Below are 24985 nucleotides of genomic sequence, written 5' to 3'. Positions count from 1 at the left end.
CTCTAATGACAGGTACTAATATTTGAGATAACAAACATGCCATCTTTAGTTTGGGGATATGTATTTTGCCTGCCTAAGGTAGAACAGAAGAAATAGTTCTAGAAGGCACAGTGTAGAGACTCTCACCACATCCCTTTTCCAACCGTCTTCATTGTTTGTGAAAGGAGACTACACAAGCCCTCCTACCTCCTCAGGGTCACTGCAGTAATAAAATGTGACTGTTCAGGTGTATGATATTCTAAATATTTGCAGCATTTTATACTTTCCAATGTATCTTTATTATTTAACTATAGCTAAATTAAATATTACCTTTTTTCCTTTATTGGAATGCCATAAATATTATTCAAACATGTTATCTCAGTTTTACATTTTCATAATATTAATATATTAGAGAAAACATAATCTGGATTTATAGATAGCAAAAGCAGTAATTTTTAAATAAGACAAATTGTTATTTTTCCTAGTGGCCTACTCCATGTTCTTTTTCTGTGCACTGAAACAATTATCTAAATTTTGCAATTTTTTTAAAAGCCACTGCTAGCAAGACTGAATGTTGTAGTTTATAGATTGTGGACATATACTAATGATTACAAATTATAGCTAAGAAATGTGCGTGTTTGATAGGAGAATTACATCATATATTCTGTATACCAAAGAGTATCTCATTTGTCTATTTATACAGCTTATATCTTGTTTTATACATTGGACAAGAATATACCAATAGATGATTGGATTATGGAAACTATCAGCGGTGACCGGCTTACCCATCAGATCATGGATCTCAGCCTTGACACGATGTATTACTTTCGAATTCAAGCACGGAATGTGAAAGGAGTAGGGCCCCTCTCTGATCCCATCCTCTTCAGGACTTTGAAAGGTTTGAACTATGTCCCATCATCTCTTTACTTTTCTTGGTGGATGGTCAGAAAATAACTCTCCAGTCTCTGTTAGGAAAAAAAAAGTCCTAGACCTTTTTAATGTTTGGTCAAAAATGCCTATAGTGGGCATTCCAACCGAATCAATGTTAGTCTTATACTCAAAGTCAGCACCTCAAAGCAAGAGTTATTGTTTTTCATCACACTTTTTATGCTATCAATGCCAGGCAGACATAATTGTTTTGACTTTTTATTTATAGCTATCTGGCATTTTGCATTGATTTCATGTATACGATTTTTATTTGATATACAGTGAATCCCTTTGACCTTTTTGTATATAAGGGAATAAAATGGAGATGAATTGAGTTATGTATATGGCATAAAATTGCTAACTTTACTTCCTATCAATAATGATCATTGTTCTGTATTAAAAGAAAGCTTTAATAAGGTAAGTAAACAATTTCAGAAAATACACGTGGTCAGTATGTTGAGAACACACAAACAAAATTTGAAAAAAATTGATATGATGATTTTGATGAAAGCCCACAATCTTGTAAAAATACATGCATATGTGTGTATGCATATATGTGTGTATATGTATATGTGTATGTATACTCAATTGAGGACAGTTAATGTTTGTATCGAAATCCTAAGTTCAAATACTGATTATATAAAATCATCCTTTTAGAGTCCAACAATATTTTTCTAAAAGATAACATGATTGCAAGAGTCTCAATTAATGATGGGAAAAGAATTTGCATATCCCATAGCTGATGTTTATACATGTATATATACTGTACAGTAATCACTGTCTTATACAAGGGTAAATACTTTGTGTCTTACATGTGTAACTATAGTATATCTGTCTTCCAGAAAAATGAATACATACTGGCAAACAATTGAGACATTAGAGACCTTCATGACGGACATTTCCACCGACTTCTTTGCTGTACTTAAATGAGGGTCTTAGAATAGCTGCATAGTCTGTCCGTGCATTAGGAAGATATGCTAATGTATAGTGGACTTTTGAATTCTCATGAGTAAGCTATTCAAAAGCTGGATTTTATTAGCAGCTTACCTGATATTTTGCCAAAAAGGAACAAGCAAGCATTCATCCTCAGCCTGTGTGACGGGTCCTCGTGTCACACTCATAGTTAGGAGGGAGGTGAGGTAGAAATGAGCTAGTTTTTGCCCAGGGTTTTAGGACATCGTGTCAAATGCAGGTTTTGCTTCATGAGCAATTGAAAAGCAGCCAGTGGTTCATTTCCTAGAAGCACAGAATATAACTAGATGATGTTTGCAAATGCCTAAATTTTATCTATAGGCATGTGCCAAATTAATTTCATGCTCACGATGTGTGCGAGCCAAGAGATGCCAGTGAAGGTTTACAGTGATTTAAGAAATCTGACTGTTTTGTATGGTGGATTGATGAGTAGGATATACTGGCTCACACTGATAGCCATTCTGTAGGACATTTAATGAAATTAATATGTCATTTGTTACTGTTTACTTCAACTTCCCTAAAATCATCAGTAACCATTTTCTAAACTGGAGACAAGCTCCTAATTTCCTTTTATAATTGTCTACAAGATCATAACGAAGCATTTGATCTAATACACTGATTTGACATTGTCCTTAATCATTTTGTGAATAAAGTTTGTTCACACTGAAAAATGATTGTTTTCAGATCTGGCATATTTTAAATTACACACACACACACACACACACACACACACACACACACACACTACTGTTTATCTTTATTAAAATTAGACAAAAATGTATTTTCTATATGACTTTAAATGACAAGTGTTTTAACACCAATAAACTATACATCATGAAAGATTTGATGTCTTGGTGAACCACAGCTACAGCAAAGACAAAACTCAAGGAATTTCTCAAATTTAAGATTTTCAGTTTCAAAAGCTGCTTAAAAGCATAAGGCAGTGTGTGAGCTTGTTTGACAGAGAGAAGGGTATAGATGTTTTCCTGAAGCTGAGGAAACTTCCTGTAGTCTCTTAGCTAATGGGTAAATATTTCACTGCCAATCACACCCCAGGCCCGTGTCGTCATATCACATTCTTGTGTAAAGTAGCATCATTTTGTACTGGAGATTTGAGTTTGTCTTTTGCTATTAGTAAGCAGCCAGAGGGGTTTAGGAGACTTGATAAGTAATCATTGATAAATTAAAGAACATTTCTAATAAGGAAGCATATATACATATGTGTAGGATATGTCTAATTGGGTCTCTGAAATTTTAATTAAAATAGTGTTTTACCTTATTTTGTGACCATATAGGAGTTTGCAAACTTACCCCTCTTTTCCCCATGTCCTTCACAGACTTCTATTTACAAACTCTCAAATTGTTAAAGCACTGCAAGATGTATGTTTCTGAGTTTATTATGACCAGAAAAATTTACAGTGTGTTCATCTCTTATATTAGGGTTCTTCAAAGAAATAAAATTAAAAGAGTATTTTATATAATAACATACTATATGTAATATTTCTTATCTATAGTAAAATATGTGATATAAACATAAGATCATATATGTATATATGTGTGTAGACACACACATATAAATCATATATATACATATATATATGTATATATATATATAATTTATTGGAGTGACTTTCAAATAACGGCCCAACTATTTCAACAATAGCTATTTTCTAATGGAAAATCAATAAGCCAGTTGTGGTTCCATCCACAAGGCTGGAAGTCTCAAATGGTCTTCAGTACATGCCAGAAGAAACCTGATGAAGGGATTTCTATTCCCACTGAAGGAATAGTGAGGGCAAACAGGCAAACAGCAAATGCCTCCTTCTTTCCCAGTTTTTTTAATATACACTGTATATAGAAGCTATGGCCCAGACCTAAACTGGAACTTCCCACTTCAAAATAATAAGATTTATAGGGTAGGAGTTCCCACCTCAAAAGATTCATTCAAGGAAAAAAATCTCTCACAGGTATACCTAGCCACTTGGCTATTACTTAGGTCCAAATATAATCAAGCTGAAAACTGAGAATAGCGATCACACCTGTGAAACACTTGGAACGAAAGGCACTCACAAGATGTATACCACAGAAGTTTTCTATAGATGGAGAGTGTCATTTCTGATGCCCAGAAGAGCAGAGTGCTCAGTGATGAATTCCCAATAAAGTATGATATATCCTCTGAGCACCCTAAATTACTATTTGTAAATATGCCTCTCCTCCATCCGAAAAGAAAATATACTGTAGATTTAAATAAAGTGTATACAAGAAGCAAGTGAGCTTTTGCATACAAGTTTGTTAATTGGGTCCCAAACCCACAATATTCAAAGAAATTCATGTATGCATGAAATAATTATAATAAACATAGACACACAAAGGAGGAGATTGGCCAAAAATTCCTTAAGACTTCTATGAGGATCATGATAGTATTAATTTAGTATTTATTGTCTTTTGTTTAAGGAAATGAAATCAAATGAAGTCAAATTTTAAGATTTCAGGGGATGAGTTTTCATTTTAAAAAGAATTTGTGACCAGTAATTATTCATTACTCTTTTGCAGTTGTGAACAAAAACCAAGAGTCAACTTTACCAGGCAGGCCTCAGATCAAATATCACAGTCATTGTTAGTATATCTCACTAGGTTGCTCAATTCTTTAGGAAGTGTCTAGATTTATAGTCTAAGTTATTTTCCTTTAATATATACATATATATGTTTCTATATATTAAATACATATAATAATAGCTCCTGCAGCTTATTTAGAATAAACATAAATTGGTAGCACTACCCATTCATTTTACTATCAACCCCATTTTAATTAAAATTGTAAAATGAGTTTATATTTAGAAAGACATGACAACTACATTTTACAAAATATTTACTCAGCAAAAATATTATTTTGAGGGGTTTGCCACCTCTGACTGATTATCTCCACCCCCCCCCAAAAAAAAAGAAAAAAATAATTGATGACAAAATTTTGGACATGAGAAGCCATATTTCTCATAAGGAATTCTAAATGGTAATAATATAATTTATTTTCTCTCTTACAGTGGAACACCCTGACAAAATGGCTAATGACCAAGGTACAGTGGCGTAGTCTATTGTTGTTTTCTCCTTTAGAGCAGTTGTAGCTATTGAAAGTGTCAATCATTACTTTGTATTCCCCCTTTCACCTGGGCCATACACCTGATGGAGCAGACACTGGCATGATTAATCTTGTTAATGAAGTTCTGCTTGGCTGAGGCTGTGGGTCTGATAGGGAAGATGTAAATTTTCTTGAGAGGAAATTGTTTTGTCTCTATTCTGAAGGACCAATTAAAATGTCAAGCTTCTTTGTATGAAATAAATTTTTAGTCTCTGTCTGCACTTCTGAATAATTCACATTAAGTATAATTAAGCTCAGCATAATTTTCAAGCTGCTCTTCCACCCTTTCCTGAGCTGTGGATTAAAGTTCTGCCGTGCTACATAAATCACAAGTGCTTCTCTGCAGTGAGATTCTTATAATAAATAAAAACAAAGTTGAGTTAACTTTTTAGGGCATTATCACTATTTTGAATCCCAAAGTCTTTCACCTCATGAATCACAGATCAGGTGATGGTATAATTTAAAATATTTTAAAATCTCTCTCTCTCTCTCTCTCTCTCTCTCTCTCTCTCTCATTCTCTCTCCTAAAATCTGATTGAAAACCAGCAATGGCTTCACACAATGAAAAATGGAGATAAACACAAATCATCCTTCAAATGTTGGGAAGAATTTTTCTATTAACATAATTTGGAGACTGATTGATAAACTAGTATTACATTATCTTTACACCAAAGACAGCTGATAGGATTCTAAGCAGGAAAAGGAGAGTTGTTGAGTTTCACGGGGCATGAGATTCCATTCTTTTGCTGGGAGGTTGGCAGTCCTTGAAATTCCCTGTGTCCCTGTTGTGCTCTCAGGTTCTACAGGAATTAGTCCCTTTCTTTGTACATCAGAATAGGCCATCATCAGCAAAACCAACCCACTCTAAGGCTCCCAAGTAAGAAGGTGTGAGATTAAAGAAGTGTTCTTCCTGACAGCAGCTCTGTGTAACAGATGGTGACCATCTGTGTGTTACTCTTAGTAATGGCAGAAGATTCCCATACTCACTTGTGTTGCCACCCACCCCATAGATCCTCGTTTTCGTTTGTTTTGTTTTTCTGGGTTCTTGTGGAACATTTCTATTTAATGTGACTATAATTTAATATGGAATAATAGAAGGGATACTCTAGAAATGTCTGTCCAAAGTCAAGATTTTCATAAATGAGTGTTGCTACTCCTCGTTGTTTCCATTGGGGGAGAGGATTTTTATGAGCCATATCTACTAGAGATGAACAGCTTTAATTATATTCATGGTGATAATGTCGCTTAGCATATTTATCTCTAAGTAAATGAAATACTAGAGATGGCAAAGTAGAAACCCAGAACAATTAGTTAGAGGCTCTCTAGTTATTTCAGTTATGAGATAATTAAAAATGCCTCGTATAATGTTCTCTTCTGAAAAACATTTGGGACTCCCATAGAACAAATAGACCAAGAACTCTTAAATTTTATTTGAATTTGGACCATATATATATATACATATATATATATATATGATACATAATTTTTGTCATTTCATATATAATCATAGATATATTTCATATATATCTATACATATATGTCATATATAGTCATACAATTTCATATATCCGTAAATATATTCATGTATATGAATATATTTCATTCATATATATCAAATAAGAAAATCCATATAAATTTTTGAATAATTTCACTAGCTGTTACATTAGCCACTTACATGCTACAGCATCTCAAATCTCCAATCTTCTTAGACTCTAACTTACTTGTCTTTCTAATTAGTTTTTAGTTAGCTTTTCTGCTTAATATTATTACATATTTTTTAATTTATTGTGCTGGAGATCCTAGGTCTCATAGATGCTAAGGACATACTATCCACTGAAGTGCACACCTATTTTTTTGCTTCCTATTATGTTAAGCAATCTGATACATAGTTTGTTATTTAAATAAATAAATGATCCCCCACCTTTCAGACCCGATTGCCTCTACTTGTCATTAAATCTTCTTCAGATTTTGTCAAAATCAATGAGATTAAGTCATTTGCTAAAAGTGAAGTGACCTCAAGTTTTATTACCCCGGTAGGGTCCAAGAAATAAAATATACTTATTCACATGTTTTTTTTACCCATTAAATATTACTTAGAAATATTCTTCTACATATGCTATTTGGTGCCTTTTTCAAACACAGTCAACATGAACAGCTCAACATTTTATGTCACTTTCATTCAAGTCACTCATTAAACTGAAAGGGTTGGTGAAGTTAAGTTAGTGATGGCAATATCTTCAGATTTTTACAAAGACAGCACATAAAATGTGTTGGCCACGCAAAGCTTGTTATAAACAACATCAGTCACTTGTGTTGATGACTAAGCACTTGAGAAATATTACAGATTGCAGAACATTAAGCCTGTTGGAAGTAATGATAGAAAGGGGTCTAAATGTTCCCATTCTAGGCAAGGAGCAAATGAGTTGAATAGTTTTCATCTTACACACTGATATACTTCTGTCCCTGTTAAATATGTAAGAGGGAGTGAATTTTTGATGAGATAAAATACTAAGCCAGTCTACATTCTCGCATGGAGTTTAGAGGGGCTTACGCCTCTCCCAACTGAGGAGCTATGGCTGGCTACTAGAGGAGGAAGAGTCCGTTCTATTTAAGAGTGTGGCCCTTGGTACGGGAACCACACTGTAGTGGGTGGTACTGTATACATGAGTATATGGGCAACAAAAATTGTAATTGGTGGATTATTTTAAAAAGTAAAAGACTAGACATTGGTCTAGTGAAGCAGTGGACATTGGTTTGGAGCAGTTAGGGAGAGAAGGAGGAGGTTAGTAAGGTAAAATACATATGAAATCATCAAAAAAAAATCCTCACTCTTAGAGAAAATTGGGTAGTTTAAATCAGGATGGCCCTGGCAATAATAGTCCTAAATTGAAAAGCCGGAGATTGATTTGTAGAAGAAAACATAAGAAAAGTTTTTGATTGTTGTTAAAAACACCTTGGCAGTTTCTTGTCACAATTACTTGTTCTTGGAACTTAAGACATGTTATGGAGAACATAAGGGGAAAAAAAAGGTTTTCAAGAATAAGAATGAGTTTTCTGGGGTAAGGAGAGTGGATTTCTTCAAAGTAATAGTAAGAGTTTGACATAACACTAAGACTTGTATGACGATTCCACACATCATACAATTCTCAATCCTTGTGCACCAGTAGATTAAATGCAGTGTTTTCTTCAGTTTAATCTTGATCTGCTGTGTAATTCCCGTCTGTACTCCTCCCTTGATTCATTTTCTAATTATTTCCAGGGATTTTCTATGTTCAAGTGACCAATGTTATTGACCGTGACTCTGAGTTAAGTTTCATGGAGAGAGAAAGGGAGGTGGTGACAGAGATTCCATAAAGTGTGTGCCCAGGATAGACAAGAGCCCTATCACATCTCTACGTGGGTGTGTGGAATGCTTAATTAAACTCCATGAAGCCTTTCCAACAGGAACAATTTTAAGAATGGATGGTTGATTCATTTAATTCTCGTAACACTGCTGAGACTGATACTATTATTATCTCCAGTTCAGCAATAAATAATCTGAAGCTTAGAAAGATGCTAAATAATTTGCCTGTAGAAACACAGCTACTGAGTAGGAAGGACAAGTTGCGAACCCCAAAAAATGATGTTTCATAAACCCTGTTTTTAAGCCAAAACCCAACGAAAGTATGCACTTTCCTCCTGCTTGCATGAAAGACCCATAAACATGCGGATCTACTGGTAATTTTTTTTAATATGGTCCTTCCTTTTTATATATCCATGAGTATTCTTAGATACAAAGCAAATGACTTTCCAACTAATAATCTTGTTAATGAAACACTGGGATTATGCTAATTCTACTAAGTAGGTTATCTAGGGCTGCCAGTACCAAATGTTGGGTAAGTTAAACAGGAAAATTATCTGTCCCTTAGAGTTGAGGTAGAAGCCCCAGGTGATTGTCTAGAACCCCTGAGTCCTGACAGTGTTCATGCTTGCAAGGCAAGCAGAAGGGATATAGAAGCCATACCGCAGCAGCTCTGTGTGTGTGTGTGTGTGTGTGTGTGTGTGTGTGTGTGTGTAAAAGGCTACATACTCACAAAAAACTAGTACTCATATTGAAACAGCAATTTAATTCACTCCTTTGCTAATTATCTTTCTAGTTCATAGACCAAGAAAATAAGTCTTTTGCCCCAATCCACACAGATCATTTTTGACAATAGTAGAAGCCAAATGCTTCTCTCTGACTCCACAATGTCCAGCTTATTGCTGCTAAAAGCATGGAAATTTTATTTTTCTGAAATAAGATTAAACCTTAGAGCTTCATATGGATAATACTTTTAAGGATTTCACTTCCCATTTCCAAGAGTGACTCCAAATCTGTGCTTCCTATGTATAAAAAAGTTTGCATGGGCTGGACCTAGGCCCCCTATACATATGTAGCAGCTTGTTCTTCATATGGGTCCCCTAAAAATTAAAGTAGGGACGGTCTCTGACTCTGTTGCTTGCCTCTGGATTCATTTCCCATTGCTGGGATGTGTTGCCTGCCTTTAGTGGGAGGCAATGCACCTAGCCCAGGTAAAACTTGGTGCTTCAGTATCAATCATGGGATGCAGACTCTCTCAGATACTTTCTGCTTGGCTGAGTTTCTGGCCTTCTATTATTCTTGTTGGAGTTCATCAAAAGACCTTCACTCACAAAGGCCACAGAGACTGCCATCATTGCAAACCACATGAGGATTTTTATTGATCCAATATGTTGGGGACTCCCCTCTCAGCACGAAAGCCAGAGGAGAGACCCAGAACAAAGAAAGAACACACTTTTTATATCTTTGTAAGGGGCAGATTTGAGCAACAGAGTGTAGGAAGTAACCCTTTCAGGCACTGGTTGGTTTGTATAGTGACTAAGTAACCCTTTGGTCTAGTGACTCTCTTTGCCTGCCCCTCCCATGGTGGGTTTTTATGATTTGGTCAGCAAACCAATATTACATTTTGAATTTTTTTATTAGGTATTTTCCCCGTTTACATTTTCAATGCTATCCCAAAGGTCCCCCATACCCACCTCCCCAATCCCCTACCCACCCACTCCCCCTTTTTGGCCCTGGCGTTCCCCTGTACTGGGGCATATAAAGTTTGCAAGTTCAATGGGCCTCTCTTTGCAGTGATGGCTGACTAGGCCATCTTTTGATACATATGCAGCTAGAGAGAAGAGCTCCGGGGTACTGGTTAGTTCATATTTTTGTTCCACCTATAGGGTTGCAGTTCCCTTTAGCTCCTTGGGTAATTTCTCTAGCTCCTCCATTGGGGGCCGTGTGACCCATCCAATAGCTGACTGTGATCATCCACTTCTGTGTTTGCTAGGCCCCGGCATAGTCTCATAAGAGAGAGCTATATCTGGGTCCTTTCAGCAAAATCTTGCTAGTGTATGCAATGGTGTCAGCATTTGGAAGCTGATTATAGGATGGATCCCTGCATATGGCAATCACTAGATGGTCCATCCTTTCGTCACAGCTCCAAATTTTGTCTCTGTAACTCCTTCCATGGGTGTTTTGTTCCCATTTCTAAGAAAGGGTAAAGTGTCCACACTTTGGACTTCGTTCTTCTTGAATTTCATGCGTTTGGCAAGTTGTATCTTATATCTTGGGTATCCTAAGTTTCTGGGCTAATATCCACTTATCAGTGAGTACATATTGTGCGAGTTCCTTTGTGATTGGGTTACCTCACTCAGGATGATACCCTCCAGGTCCATCCATTTGCCTAGGAATTTCATAAATTCATTTTTTTAAATACATTTTGAATTTATGTGTCAGTAATTAACGTCACCGCTTTTAAAATCACAGGGAATCCTAGCAAGGTCAGGGTGGTTTGTGGTCTTTCTCAGAATTCAGTATGGCGTTGGGGGCAGGAAAATTCTTCTGAGAACCATTATTTTTGTTATGGTTAGTTCTCTGAGAACAGCTAATATTATTTTGGCAGCGGTAGGCTTAATCATTTTGACCTCTAAAACTATGTTTTTACTTTTGTTTAGTCAGCCAGCTTCCTTACCTGGCTCTGCACTTGACCTGTTAATACAGTTTGGAAAGTTCTTTTTGAAAGGGGAAGGTACTGGGTAGTCTTGAATTCATTTTGGATATTACATTCTCAAGGATAATAGACATGATGGCAACATGTCTACAGGATGCATAGGGAAACAGTGAGATAACGTTTGAGAGCCAGAACTGTGAATAGGCTAGGCAGAAGCTCTGCAACTAAGATGCGCTCTGAGGCTTTAGGTCATGTTTATAAAGAACAGGGCTTATTTGCTTTGCTGATGGTTGAAGTTTGGGTTTTTGTTTGTTTGTTTGTTTGGTTGGTTGGTTGGCTTTTTAATAAAAGAAAATAACTAGATGGAAAAAAATTAAAATAAAAATTGGTCTGATTATGATTTCAGTGTATGCCCATGCCTAAGCAGTGCGATGACAGAATGGCAGGCTAAGGTAGATGCCAGGGTAGAATGGCAAGACCAACGTGACTTACAGTGGATAGAGACTTACCTAAGTGGATTACAAAGAAAGTGCTCATTCCTGGAACTTTCAAGTGTCTCTAATTCTCTGTGGTCTGGGAGAGGATTAGCCTGAGACACTCAGTCCAGAGAAATAAGATTTGGAAGTTAGTTTTCAGATTCAGATAAAGAAGAACCATCTGAACCCGAGTTTCAGTTTAAGGAAAGGCGGACGAGATCCTCAGAATTTTAACAATTATTGATAAGTCTCCTGGCTTCGCCCATCAGTAGTCACTCACTGTGTGCTCTGAGATTGGAATCGAATCGGAGCCCTTAAATTGCAGCCCAGCCCTAACATTGGGACCTGCTGCGTGACTGTGGTGATGAGAATTATCTTTTCTCAGCATCTCCATCTGAAAAATGGTGTCTTGCAAATTATCTTTAAGATTCCTATGTTTTTGTACGGATACTAGAATTTTTAAAAGAACTTGACTATAACAATTTTGCATAACAAAAAATTATGAATAGCTTTTCCATGTGTTCTCATGGCAGCTTTATAGTTAGAAAAAAATCATAGAAGGAGGACCTAAGTCTTAATCAAATGTTCACGGGGTATAACTAGTTAGATAAGAATGCATGCCCAACCTACCTAGGACTCTTTGCTTAACACCACTGTGTAATTTATGGAAATACAATCAAATGCATTGAATCTAACTTTGCTATCAAGAACATTAAACCTTGTGACAATACTGTAATTTCATCTCCTTTAAAAGACTCAGTTTCCCTCAATAGGAGTATTCTTGTAACGTTCTTGATACCACCCCTGCCATTTTGCACCTTGGCTGTCTGAATCTCATGGATTAAACAGAGATTTAATTGTTTCAAATTTCAGGCAACTAGGATTATCAAGGTAATGTAGTCAAGCTTGATATTAGTTAATATAATACAGGCTTGGTAGGGTTCAGACTATAACAGCCAAGCTTCTGTTTGAAAAATTGAAACCTTTCACACCTTCTGATGGGAGCAGTCTAATTGAAAATTAAAGCCTCTTTCTGCCTTATTGTTGTGAATAGCTTCGACCCAGTTTATTATTCAACCACTTGCTACACCCACTTGAGAATGCTATTCTCACCTGTGTTTTTCCCAGGTTCAAAATTTGGCAATTCTGTAAATTATGAGTGGCGAAGAAGAGAAGGTGGAAAATGAGTAATGTGCTTTTAATAGAGTGTTAAGTGCTTGTCATGTTCCCAGCAAGCAATCAAGTAGCTGCCTAAGTCAGCCTCTCAGGAGTTTTTATGTTCTAATAGGGAACTTTGAAAGACTGAAACATACTCAGCACCCATAGGGATGTATTAAAACCATGTAGATTTTTTTACCCTCTCAGACTGCTAGGCAGGCCCTTTTGTTTACAGGATCTCAAAGACTGATTCCTGCATAGGATCCTCTAATGATACCTACTGTACCACTAACTCCCATGGTTCTTCTTGAAAGGTCTCTTCCTGGCTCTGACTGCCTGCTTCTATCAGTCCTGCATTATGCATCTTTGGGTGGAATTGTTTGCTTTCTTACCAAAAGAATCTTTGTATTTAGATTTTAATTTTTAAATTGTAGTTATATTTCTCCTTTCTCTTTCTTTCTTCCACACCGCATAAACCCCTCCCTCCACTTGCATTCAAATTCCTAAGCTCAATTTTTCATTATTTTTCATTGCATGCAGATGTTTACATGTCTATACATACACATTCCTAAATATAATGTGTTCAGTCTGTATGATGTCCCCTGTATGTGTGTTTCCAGGGAAGACTCTTAGCAACAGGGAAATCACTTGATGTGCTCTTCACTGGGGAAGACCACTCTCCACCTCCCAACTCTCCCCGTTTGCCCAATTCTTTGTGGACAGTTGAGGCCTTGTGGGCTCTTTCCCATCCAAGCTGAAATGTGCATTGTTGCTATCCTTGTTCTCCTTGTTCAGCTCATGATTGACTGGGAAGCCATGTTTGCAAAACTTTATGGATATAGTCTGATGTTACAAATAGACACAGTCTAACAACAAACTCTCTTTTCCCTTGGCTCTGATAATCTTTCCCCTCTTTAGCAGTGTTCTCTTAGCCTTGGATTCAGGAGTGTTTTCTAGATGTATGACTGGGACTGGGCTCCAAAGATCACCATTTTGATGGGCTGTAGTTTTCTGTAGTTGTCGTTGTGTACTATAAAGGGAATATTTCTTCATGAGGGATGAAGACTATACTTATTGGTGTGTGTAAGAACAAATGTTTGTAAATTCATTGACTGTTTCAGTAAACTCAGTCATTTTTCCTTACGATGCTGACCAAGAATTGTATTTTCTAACCTGATGAACATACTATTCCTCCATATAGACTAAAGTCAGGTCATAAGATCCAACAGCCACAAGGTATTTACTGTACCTGATTCTGTTCTCTCAACCTGAGCAATACTTCCTATTTCTCAAAAAAGTTAATCCAAGTTCCTCTTCCTTCCAGACTTACCCCCCATATCTACTATATTCCAATATCTTTCATTGCCGTTTGCCTTTTCTTCTTGTTGATGTCTAGAATACACAACTTATATTGCCTATTTCTAATAATTTTCTATTGCTATTCCTAGCTTAGTGATCAGATTATGAATTCTCCTTATGTAGAAGATTATCTAGATTTGTATTGTCATCTCTACCCGTTATTATAGTAATTAGTATTATAGTTATTAAATGTATTTTGAGTTAAATAATGACACGAGAGTCTATGTAAGTTGAGTCATCTAGAAAATAAAAGGTTTCCTATCTAACAAAAAGTGCAGATTGGAAAACCTATCAATAGAAGATATGGTCTCAGATAGAAGATAAATAAAATGTAAGAGTATATGTACAGATAAAAACCATAAATTCAACAATAACCTGGGGAAACAATCAATATAAAGTAAAAATAAATTATAGTCACCTTTGAAAGATTCTAAGATTCTAATTGCAGTCACCTTTGTTTCTTTGACATCTCTCATTCCTTATTTGTTGTGATCACAAAAGTGAAATTATAAACTTGAATTTCACTAGCTTTTTACAATGCTGAATAGAAAAAAAATCAAAACGGATGGGAACCAAAGAATTACTGAAATTGTGGTAATGCACTGTGAGAAGAACTGGACTCACTAATGGTAATGGAGCTGGGTTGATACTAGGAACGGAAACACACCAGAAGCAAAGGTTATGCAGACCATTTTCAAACAGTCTGTGTTATGTAGCTTTCACTTCCTGACCAAAGTGAAAACATGCAAATCATGTGCTCTCATTAAAACAGATACTACAGCATTTCAGATGGGAAAACATAGATAGCTCAAGTAAAGAAGAAGGTTTCTTAAAACCTAGACTGGACTCTAAGTTATTAATAGAACTTTAATGCAAAACTATTAGTAGAGTTCTGCTCAAGGAAATCTCATGAAGAGATAGTTAGAAAACCAGAAGATGGGAAAATTACAAAAACTGTAAGATAGGTTCGGGCTACAACTAAGGAACACTGCAGAGGAGTGTATTGTGGCAGATAGATGGACTTGTGAAAAGGCTTTTCTAATTTCTCTCTAACATAGTAGCTGTATTAGTCAGGGTTCTCTAGAGTCACAGAACATATGGGTAATCTCTATATTGTAAGGGAATTTATTGATGACTTACAGTCTGTAGTGCAACTCCCAACAATGGTCAGCAGCATCTGTGAATGGAAGTCCAAGGATCTAGCAGTTGTTCAGTCCCACAAGGCAAGCAGGCAAATATTCTTCCAATGTCCTTATGTCCAATGTCCTTATATCTCCAGCAGAAGGTGTAGCCCAGATTAAAGGTGTGTGCCACCAAGCCTTTAATCCCATATGACCTTGAACTCAGAGATCTCCCTGTCTTAGTTGTGTAGAATTCATAGCCACTGTGCCTCAAGATATACATGCCAAGATCCAGGTCAGAAACTTCTATCTCCCAGCCTCCAGATTAGGATCACTGGTGAGCCTTCCAATTCTGGATTGTAGTTCATTCTAGATATACTCAAGTTGATAACCAGGGATAGCCACTACAGTAGTTCTAAATTGTTCCTTCTTTTCAACACTTCAAAGACCACTGTATTAGGCCCTACAGTCTGTATGCTCCTTGGGTCCACTGTTATATAAACCTCCCTCACATTTGACCAGTCATGCTGAGCAGTTCTTGCTTGAGAGAAGGACAGGAGGAAGAAAAGATTATCTGATGTAGGAAGTAGCCTTAGTGTCAATGAGGTACTCTATCTTCAAAGTCTAGTTTTTCCTTTTCTAACGTCATGTTATACAGTCATTCCATTGTTTTTGTTTGATTGTCTTCAAATTTATGTCTGGGGCACAGGATAATCAAAACATGTTGAGGATTCATAATTTTCCTGCCTCACATTCTCCTTTGCTGGCAGCACAGGTTGTGCTACAATGCTAGCCTCAGTTATGGCCTTTCTCAGGGGACAGGATCACTTTTGCAGTGCTTTGTATGACTGCAAACATTATTTCTTTTTCCTTGCAAAGCCTACCTTGTTTGATATGTACTATAGGAATATGGGTGATGTATTTAATATCACAGATTCTTAAGTGCTCCTATAGCCACAGGATTAACTCTTCAGTGTGATCTAGTTCATTTTCCTCCTTCTTCATTTGTTCCTGTAATTATTAATGTACCATTGAAAACCCATGCTTGGATTTAGGCAGACTCGGCTCCTTAAGAATGTGCTCCTGAGTAAATTCATCTTTCTAAGCCATAATCTACTCATATACGAAATGGTCTGTTTTACAGATCCGTTGCTAACATTATTCTCACCCTACTTACTGAAACAGCTTCTTTAAATCTCTTCATACTTAATTAGCATAATCTTTCTCAAATAGATAGGATGTGTGCAAAATTCCCTAAGTGGATCTCTGTCTCCCCCAAAGTAAACTCTAAGGAAACTTTTAGATACAGTATATAAGGACTAATTTTCTATAACTTTCAAAAACTCAGCTAATTAATCAATCTCTCTCTCTCTCTCTTCTCTATCTGTGCCCTCTGAAAACTCTCCCACCATATTTCTGGTGTTAAGTATCTAGTAATCCCCTTGTCCCATTATGATAGCTTACTTTAAAATTAGGGTTTATTTTAACTTTTGGAAATGATAAAGGGGTTACAATCACTCAATTTAACTGTTCCCTTTGCAGTAATGTATCCATGTGTACAATAGACACTGTAGTCTCTAATGCTTCCATCAGAAGATGCTCTTGTTGATGGGCAGACTTTTCCCAGTGTGATCTCTCTCTCTCTCTCTCTCTCTCTCTCTCTCACACACACACACACACACACACACACACACACACACATCCCTATTCACCTTTGTTAATGAGTTCAGGGCAGATAAAAAATGCAGAAATTCCCAAAGGGTGAACCAATGAGTTTTCCTGGAATTACCTGCAAGAATAAGGGTGATGTAGTTACAGGAGCAGAAATGACTCAAAGGCAGTGTGACATTATCAAAGCCCACCATGGCATGGGGGCGGGGGGCATATCACAAAAGCTGAGAACGTGGAGCACACCTCACAGCCTGCCATCAGCTTGACAGGTGGCAGAGTGCCCTTTCCAGGCAGCTCAGCTTGTCTTCATTTCATGTAGGCAGTTTGGGTGCTCTCTGCTACGTTCTGGCTGAGGATTGGGTGATGGGATTCTTGACTCAGAGTCTCATTTGTACTCTGGCCATCTCAGGGTGATTCTCAGCAGTCTTTTCTGCTTATATAGTCTTGAGAATGGAGGAGTCTATGAATCTGATCTATTTCAGGGACTTGCTGAAGTTATTTTAAGTTGTGTACTACCTGTCTTAAGTAGCTTTGATCCAGAATAGAGGGTTTTCCTCTCAAAGAAAACCAGTACACAACACTCTACCCCTTCATTAGACTCCTCATTTGTTCTAGTCCTGTTTCCTGATGCTCTCTAAGCCTTGCCACAGCACTAACGCCTTGTTCTCAGGCACTTCAACAGTGGTTATAAGTTGAGGCTGACAACAGTAGTTAGTCATCTATGGGCAAAAGCACACATACATGTTGAAAGGGCAGCTTCCATTGTGATCAAAAATTCGAGAACCACAGCTTACTCGTAGGAATCTCAGGCTGCATCACTCCAATACCCACTAGTAGTAACTTCTAGCATTTCAGGATCTAGCTCACAGTGAAGAGGCACTTCAAACCAGTCCTGCCTTTATTTCTCCAAGTTCTGAAAGCAACATGTATATATGATCTTCAGCAATAGGGTCCATTCATTCAGTTGTGTAATGCAACTAACAACTGTGGCAATAGCTTTATCTTTTGGAGGCCTCTGACACCTCCTTAGCCAAAACTCAGAGAGGTAACTGACCTTTGGCGCTGTATGTCTTGACCATGTTAATGACCCTGAAAACATCTTTTTTTCTTTATTCTTCAAGGTGTTCTTGCATGTGTCTTAAACAAGACTCTAGGTCTGCAAAAATATTTATGAGTCAGTGTCTTATTATCTATATAATATTTTTTTCCAAAGGATGAGCAGGGCAAGGTGACATCTTTAACCTTCATCCTATAACAAATAGTGGGCTTATAAAGAAAATCTTAATCCATTGTCATCCATTCTGAGCAAGTTTAATGTGATTCTTGCAGATCACAACAAAGAAGATACTGGAATCAAACATAAACAAGATCTAATACAGTGTGGAAAAGTTGGTCAATTATATTCTTTTGCTTATTCCACAATCTTGGGTATAATAGCAGAATAGTTTGTCTCACTTAGTTATCTCACCACAGTCCTCTGCCATTCCGAACTCTAAGCCATTCTTCCTCCATACTTTAGAACTCTACCTCAGGGCTTCTTCTTTGGATTTCTCCTCCATTGATGAACTCATTGGATCTGTCTCAAACTTATTATCCCTACCCATACCCAGGGGTGGGTGAGCCAGAGGGAGGCATGGTCCTGTTTTCCACTCCTGCACCTCTGGGCCCCCTGAGAATGAGAAGACCTGGATTGGAATGGTTGCATAATTTAAAGCTGTTACTTCTCTATATGCCACACCTGGCTGCTGAAAGTAGCCCTGGATCAACCAACTCTCTCTACTGCTCGCATGCCATTTTTCTAGAGGGAACTGTGGCTATAAGAAGTCTATGGGAATAATTACCCACCGCTGGTAGAAGTTTGAAAGTCTTCTGTCATGGTTGCCTTCTCTGACCTTTTCCTCATACTTTAAACGTTACAGCCTTCCATACCTCCTTAGCAGAGACTGGGCTTGCTGTCATTTGTGTTAATTAGGAAATATGACTCTACACCAATCTTGCCACACTTGTCTTCAAGATGTGCAGACAGGCCATTCCTTTCTTTTTTGTTTTGTTTCAGTTTGGTTTGGTTTGGTTTTGGGTTTTTTTGTTTGTTTGTTGGTTGGTTGGTTGGTTGGTTGGTTTGTGTTTTGTATTAGGAAATCTCCTCTAGGTTGCTCTCTCCCGGCACAAACACTCTTTCCATGGTAGTTAAGTCCCTTCCATCTGCCAAAGCATTTCTTTGTTTACAAAGATCTGGCCCCACCCACTATGGAAAATGGAAAGGTCCATGCCTGTCTTGAGGTTTCTGATGAGTCAACCTTTTCTTTAACTCCTTTGTGAACATAGTTCTATCTGACCCAATGCAGTGAGACTAACCATGGCTTCATTCTCTCACTAGTGCCTGTCCCTGCTTTGTACTTATGAGGACAGACAGAGGTAATCAAGTCTTCCTACTGGCTCTGAAAAACCAATATATCAGTGGCTGATATATATATTTTTTTTTCTCATGCTGTCTTAGTTTATGGATCCTTTGCCTTAAACAGGAAGGGTAGGAAGCTATTTTGTGTTGTATACTTTTTGTCTTGAGGAGTTCCTGTACAGTACTGAATGTTTGAATATCAAAAGAAACTATTTCACAGCACGACTGAAACTCCTATTGAATGCATGGGTGGAATACGAGAAGATATGTGGGGGAAGAAACTCCAACAGACTCATTATTTATATCCACTGGCAGGATGTGCATGCTTTAACGTCTTCATTCAGCTGTTTTCCCTTAAAGAAGAATGAACCCCATCTCTACTCAGTGTAACTTAGAGTTTCACCCAAACACAAGCACATTTCAAGTCCATGTTTGGGATAATCTCATATAGTACTCTGAGGAGAGGCTCTCAGAGTCATTCTATGGACTTTGAGAGCAGTTTCTATTTTATGAACTACATAGGGCTATGGCTCATCTTCCGCAGTATCAGTGCCTGGTAAATGAGCTCCTGGAAGATTCTGTCACTCAGGAAAGCCCTTATATATTATAAAACGGAATGATGCTTTAGAATTTGGTAAAGACGGGGCTGCATCTGAAAGTGATTTCTGGGAGTCTTCTGATGGCTATTATATCAGATTGCTAGAGACAGAGGGGCATAAACCCAGTGAGATAAACAGCTCCAGACAGTACCACCAAAGTCCATGCCAGTAGCATTGAGTTGGCCTCTGTTCTGTTAACAACTGAATTGTTAATCACTGCTGCATCTAAATTTATGTTAGTAATAATTACAAGTAACGAAGTGCTGGCATTTTGAAATATGGCTTGTTATGATATAGGTTATAAGGTAGCAAGCCTTCCTCAGGAACCAGTCAGGTAGATGGACTCATGAGGTTTATAAAATTAAGAAATTATGACTTTTGTTTACTTGGTATCTTTTAAGGAGAAACTTACCTTCTTGGCTGGGGTCAAAATATATATTTGTTTGATTGGATTCTTTGGTTAATTTTAAATTACGGCTCACTTTTCTTTGTTCAATGTCAAGAGTGAAGCTAAGAAGTGATAGAATGTTTATATATACATGCATGAATATTTACATTATGGCTTATAAATTATACACACTATATATATTCTAATTTTATATATATAATAGGGGTGGATGCATTATTTGTAAACTTTTTTTCTTACCTTTGTCAGTTTCTCAGGAAACCATATCCCATGTGTTGGTCAGGATATCTATACTCAGAATTAAATTGAGATGTCTACCTAAAACAAGTGTTTAGGATAAAGGAATGGTCCATATAAATTCCTCAAGTACACATGGCATGACTAACAAATACCACAGAGTTCCCCATTCCTTTTCCTTCACATTCATGCATGAGATTCTAACCCTAATTTTTAGTTTGATTTGTCTTCTTCTTAGTAAGAGTCAACTCCATTCACAGGAAAGGCTATAGAGACAATAATTAGAGTAGACAATGATGATCTTTTAGGATTAACAGGGACAAAGAGGGATACACACAGTGTTCTCACTCTAGGCAACTCAGAGTTGTTTACCAAACCCTCCCTACTTTGCAAATTATTGCTCTTAGAGTGTGTACAGGAGGCACATGCAACTAAAGCTTTTGCAGAAGGAAACACACCAGGGTTTATTCAACACCAGACCTCACATGTGCTGAGAACATTGGCTGCTGCTGCTGCTTCTGCACCTGGAGCTGTTATGTTTTCCTTCACTTGATAATAATTTTTTTAATGTTTATTCAAACACAGTGCATTAGACCTTAGGAAAGAATGAGCAGCTGCTTTCTATTAATATGTATTTGAGAACTCTTGGGCGTCAGTTATTGTTCTGTTTCCTGGTTTTTGATGCCCTGATATCTTTGCTCAAAGTCAGCAGAATTATCACCTGCATGATAAATTGATCCCTCACACACACACATATCTCGCCTAAGACAAATCATCTGTTTTAAATATATCTCAATGTGATCTGTGTGTTGGGCAGTAAAATTGTATTCAGGTGGCATTAATGGATCTTCTTTATCCACTGTTGTACAAGACATAAAATCGATGCAATTTTCGTCATTACCCCCCAGAATTATTCTCAGAAAACCAATTCTAAGATCAAGAAGATAGCTCCGTGCTCTGCATTCTTGGGAGGACTGTGCAGTAAATATTTGTCAGGAGACCTGTCTGCCCATTGATTTAGATTATGGTCCATATGTATTTCTGTGGGGACAGATAGTGTAGACCTTCTGAATGCCCATTCAGGAAAGATGGATTTGAGATGAGATTACAGCTTCCACATCCAACTTCCTAAATGTCCTCTGCACACTAATGTCCTACTCTCCTTCCTGAATCTGGAAAAAAAAAAGAGGAGACTCTAGCACCAAAACACAACATGATTCATCTTCTCTAGGTGCCAAAAGTTGTTGTACATAGAAAATACTTTCTATGCACTGTGAAGGACATCAAATAAACATTAATATAACTTAATTTTACACACACACACACACACACACACACACACCCACATATGCACATACAAAGACTATACCACAGTAAAAATAAAGAAACACTATTTTAATTGTCCTCTGACAACAAAATCATAATGAAAAACTGAAAAAATACAATAAATTCAAATGCATAGTATTTAGTGATTCACTGAACAGCATCTTCATTGGCAGGAGTCACTCCTCCAGTATTGAGAGCTCATCACAGGTACCACTGACATTAGCATCAAGGACAAACGAATCTGCATACTCCCTAAAGACAGCCATAACATGTTTGTCTTTCTCAACTTCATTCCTGGGAGCAAATGACAGGGAAGTCACAGACAATTGAGCTTATTTTCAAATTCACTCTGAAAGACTCACAAACTATCAACCTTTGAAGATTTAGTTTATTACATCTAAATAATTTGAGGATTCTAATTTTTCAATTATCAAAGATCTTAATGCAACACTGATAAAATATCACATTTTTTTTTTGCAGGTACATTTTTAGGAAAATCTAACAGTGTTGTATAGAAATAGACGAATGAAGTTGTGCTTAAATCATTAAACTGAGAGTGAATTACAAACCATGAATAGGATTATTTAAGCTTTAGATATAATGAACCAATGCTAGCTGTCATCACTGGGCACAATGTTAATAAATCTTTTTATACACTCCCCCTTTCCTGAGGATTGAGGCCTATGCCTTTTGTGTAGCAAGCATTCAAGAAATGTTGAATGAGTTATAACCATTTAATTCTCCTCTAATGAAACTGAGGCCTTTGGGATAGGGCAGTCATTTGAATATTTACATTGACTGTCCTTCACTTCAACCATGTTCAAAATTCCAATCACTCCTCTATTTCTGTAAGCCAATGCTCGAGAAATCAACCAAGTTTACTGAGCACATTAAATATCATTCCACAGCAGTAAGTCCTCAAACTTGTGTCGACCTGCCTGGTAGCAGCAGTGCTCACTAATGGTTCCCTTAGCTCTCTAGCATCTTTTCATTTGGTAACATCATGGCACTGACCTAACAGTGGTACAGGCATATTTTGTTGTTGCTGCTATCAATATTAGTAGTAATTCTTTATGACTTACTCATCAGGAAAGCCTCCCTGGAATTTAAAAGGAATCTTTCAGAGAGAGGAAACAGCACACAATTAAAGCTTGTCTTCAGCTCAAGTTATCTTAGAGTCGTCATCAATATCCTGAAAATGAGTTTTTTTGTTTTCCTGATGAACTGCAATATATAAATTACCATTAATCCAATCTTCCTCATTGATTATGTCACATTTCCTAAACGACACTTTCTGTTGGATTCATTAAGAGTTAATTTTATCTTTTCATATCAATCTAGTAAAAAAACAATGAAAAGCTAGCCATGACAACATATGAGATTTTATGGATAAAATGCCCAAGTTTTAAGCCACATACTATTTAGAAGCACTTCCATGGTGCCTTTATCCTGTATAAGGATCTAGTCTATAGGATCACAGAGGTATTTTCTTCTTAATGTAGTTTCGATGTAAATTCGAAGGGTTCCAGACCCATAGAGCTTCCTGTCTGAGTAATACATGCACATGCTTGTGGATGTGTTTTTATACCCTACCACAAACTAGCAAGGAGCTAGAAACTTCATTAAAAAGGCATTTGTCAGGAAGCTGGAGGAAGGGAAATCCTTCCCAGGCTAGCTACCTAATTTCTAGCCAATATAGGATTACTCCCTCTACAGGAGTCATTTATTGCCGTTACTGGCCTAAGTGATTAGGTGGTTAGGATGTCTTTTGGCTGACTGCTTTGCAATCTAGCTGCTTTCAGTTGCTGCACAAGTATCCTTAATATTCATACAGAACCTTCTGTTCCACTTCGTTTCATTCCACATTGATCGCACAGTGTGCTATGGGCAAAGCTTCTCTGAGTTCCTTGAAACTTTAGATGTGTTGGTTACATAAGCCATATATCTGGGGGAAAGGTAGGACTGTCCACTGATGTACTTAGCCTACCACAATGTGCACAACTTCTTCTCATTGAAACTGTTCTTTTTACAAGCATACCTCCCAACATCCCTACCACATACATCAACTTCTCCCTAATCTCTCCTTCCTTTCACACTCGCTGTCAGACCCAGCAGAGTTTAAATATGCCATTTTATGTGAAAAGCATGATTCGCTGTGATTGTATTAATATCTCTCCTTGCCTATTGGAAGCCTGGTGTCCATACTAACTTCAGCTGAGAATTGCTATCCAAAGAATTTTAAAAATTGTGCTCAGGGAATCAGTGAACAGAATACTAAGTTGCTTCTCCACAGATCTTTTGCAAATAAAATAATGATATGCTTGGGTAACACTAGTGAGAAGAATTTGGGGTATGCAAACGAATGTCCCAAGGCTGACTTGTAAGTCAGAAGGAGGAGGAAACATGTAATCCTTTAATGGACAACCCCCCCCCCAAAATCACGTACTTCATGGCCAACCACTTACCATTGTCCTAAAAGGAAATACTTGAAGAACAAATCCTGTATGGGGACATCTTTGCATGGAAAGTCAGGTCTTTAATGTTTTGACATGAGTGATCCACGTAGATATTCCAAAGGTAAAAGCAATCATTAGAATTCTCTACATTTATGAATAGAATAAAAGATCATCTGTTATACAGCATCCTTATTAACTTCTTATTATCATATAATTATTTTCGATCAATTTGTGACTTGGTTCTTTTAAACCCTACATTCACATCCACTTTACACCTATGGGAGGCACAAGTCCCAATAATACTATAACGAAGGTGCCTTCTTTCTTTTTCTCTATGATAGCAACAGATACGTAGATTATGTGCCTAGAGATCTTGATGACATTCTTTGTTCTCTGTACAGTTCGTATTTATTCTCAAGCATCTTACTTGGCAGCAAGTACTCAAAGCCAAATATCAAATGAAACAAGTCTTGGCCTGGGGAGTCATCAATGGGGACTTGCTAAAAATCTATGACAGGCAGGAGACAATAAAGGCTGGCTGGACCTAGGAGGCATGACTTAGATCATGTTTGTTCTGAAGACTTTAAGAGAAAACCATTTAGTGTGGCTATGACATGTCTTTTGTATTTATTTCTGGATACTTTATTTGAGAGAGAGAGAGAGAGAGAGAGAGAGAGAGAGAGAGAGAGAGACTGCTTCACAGAAAGGAGTTGATTTTAACTGTATTAATTATAAAAGACTTTTTTACACCCTGGAAAAATGAAATTC

The 24985-nt window shown here is 37.2% G+C and overlaps 1 protein-coding gene across 2 annotated transcripts in view; it reads left to right on the top strand.

Moving 5' to 3' along the window:
- The window catches only part of Dcc (deleted in colorectal carcinoma), a 1097616-nt gene that overhangs the window by 983307 nt on the left and 89324 nt on the right, over nucleotides 1-24985 (top strand). For both annotated transcript variants that reach the window (XM_006525588.4, NM_007831.3), the window contains exons 20-21: nucleotides 683-877; nucleotides 4920-4952. In XM_006525588.4, the coding sequence (XP_006525651.1) occupies nucleotides 683-877; nucleotides 4920-4952 (228 nt within the window). The remainder of the gene's footprint in view (nucleotides 1-682; nucleotides 878-4919; nucleotides 4953-24985) is intronic.

Source organism: Mus musculus, chromosome 18, assembly GCF_000001635.26.
Source record: "Mus musculus strain C57BL/6J chromosome 18, GRCm38.p6 C57BL/6J".
NCBI lineage: Eukaryota > Metazoa > Chordata > Mammalia > Rodentia > Muridae > Mus > Mus musculus.
The sequence above is the reverse complement of the archived record's forward strand: the minus strand, read 5'-3'. Positions and strand labels throughout refer to the sequence as shown.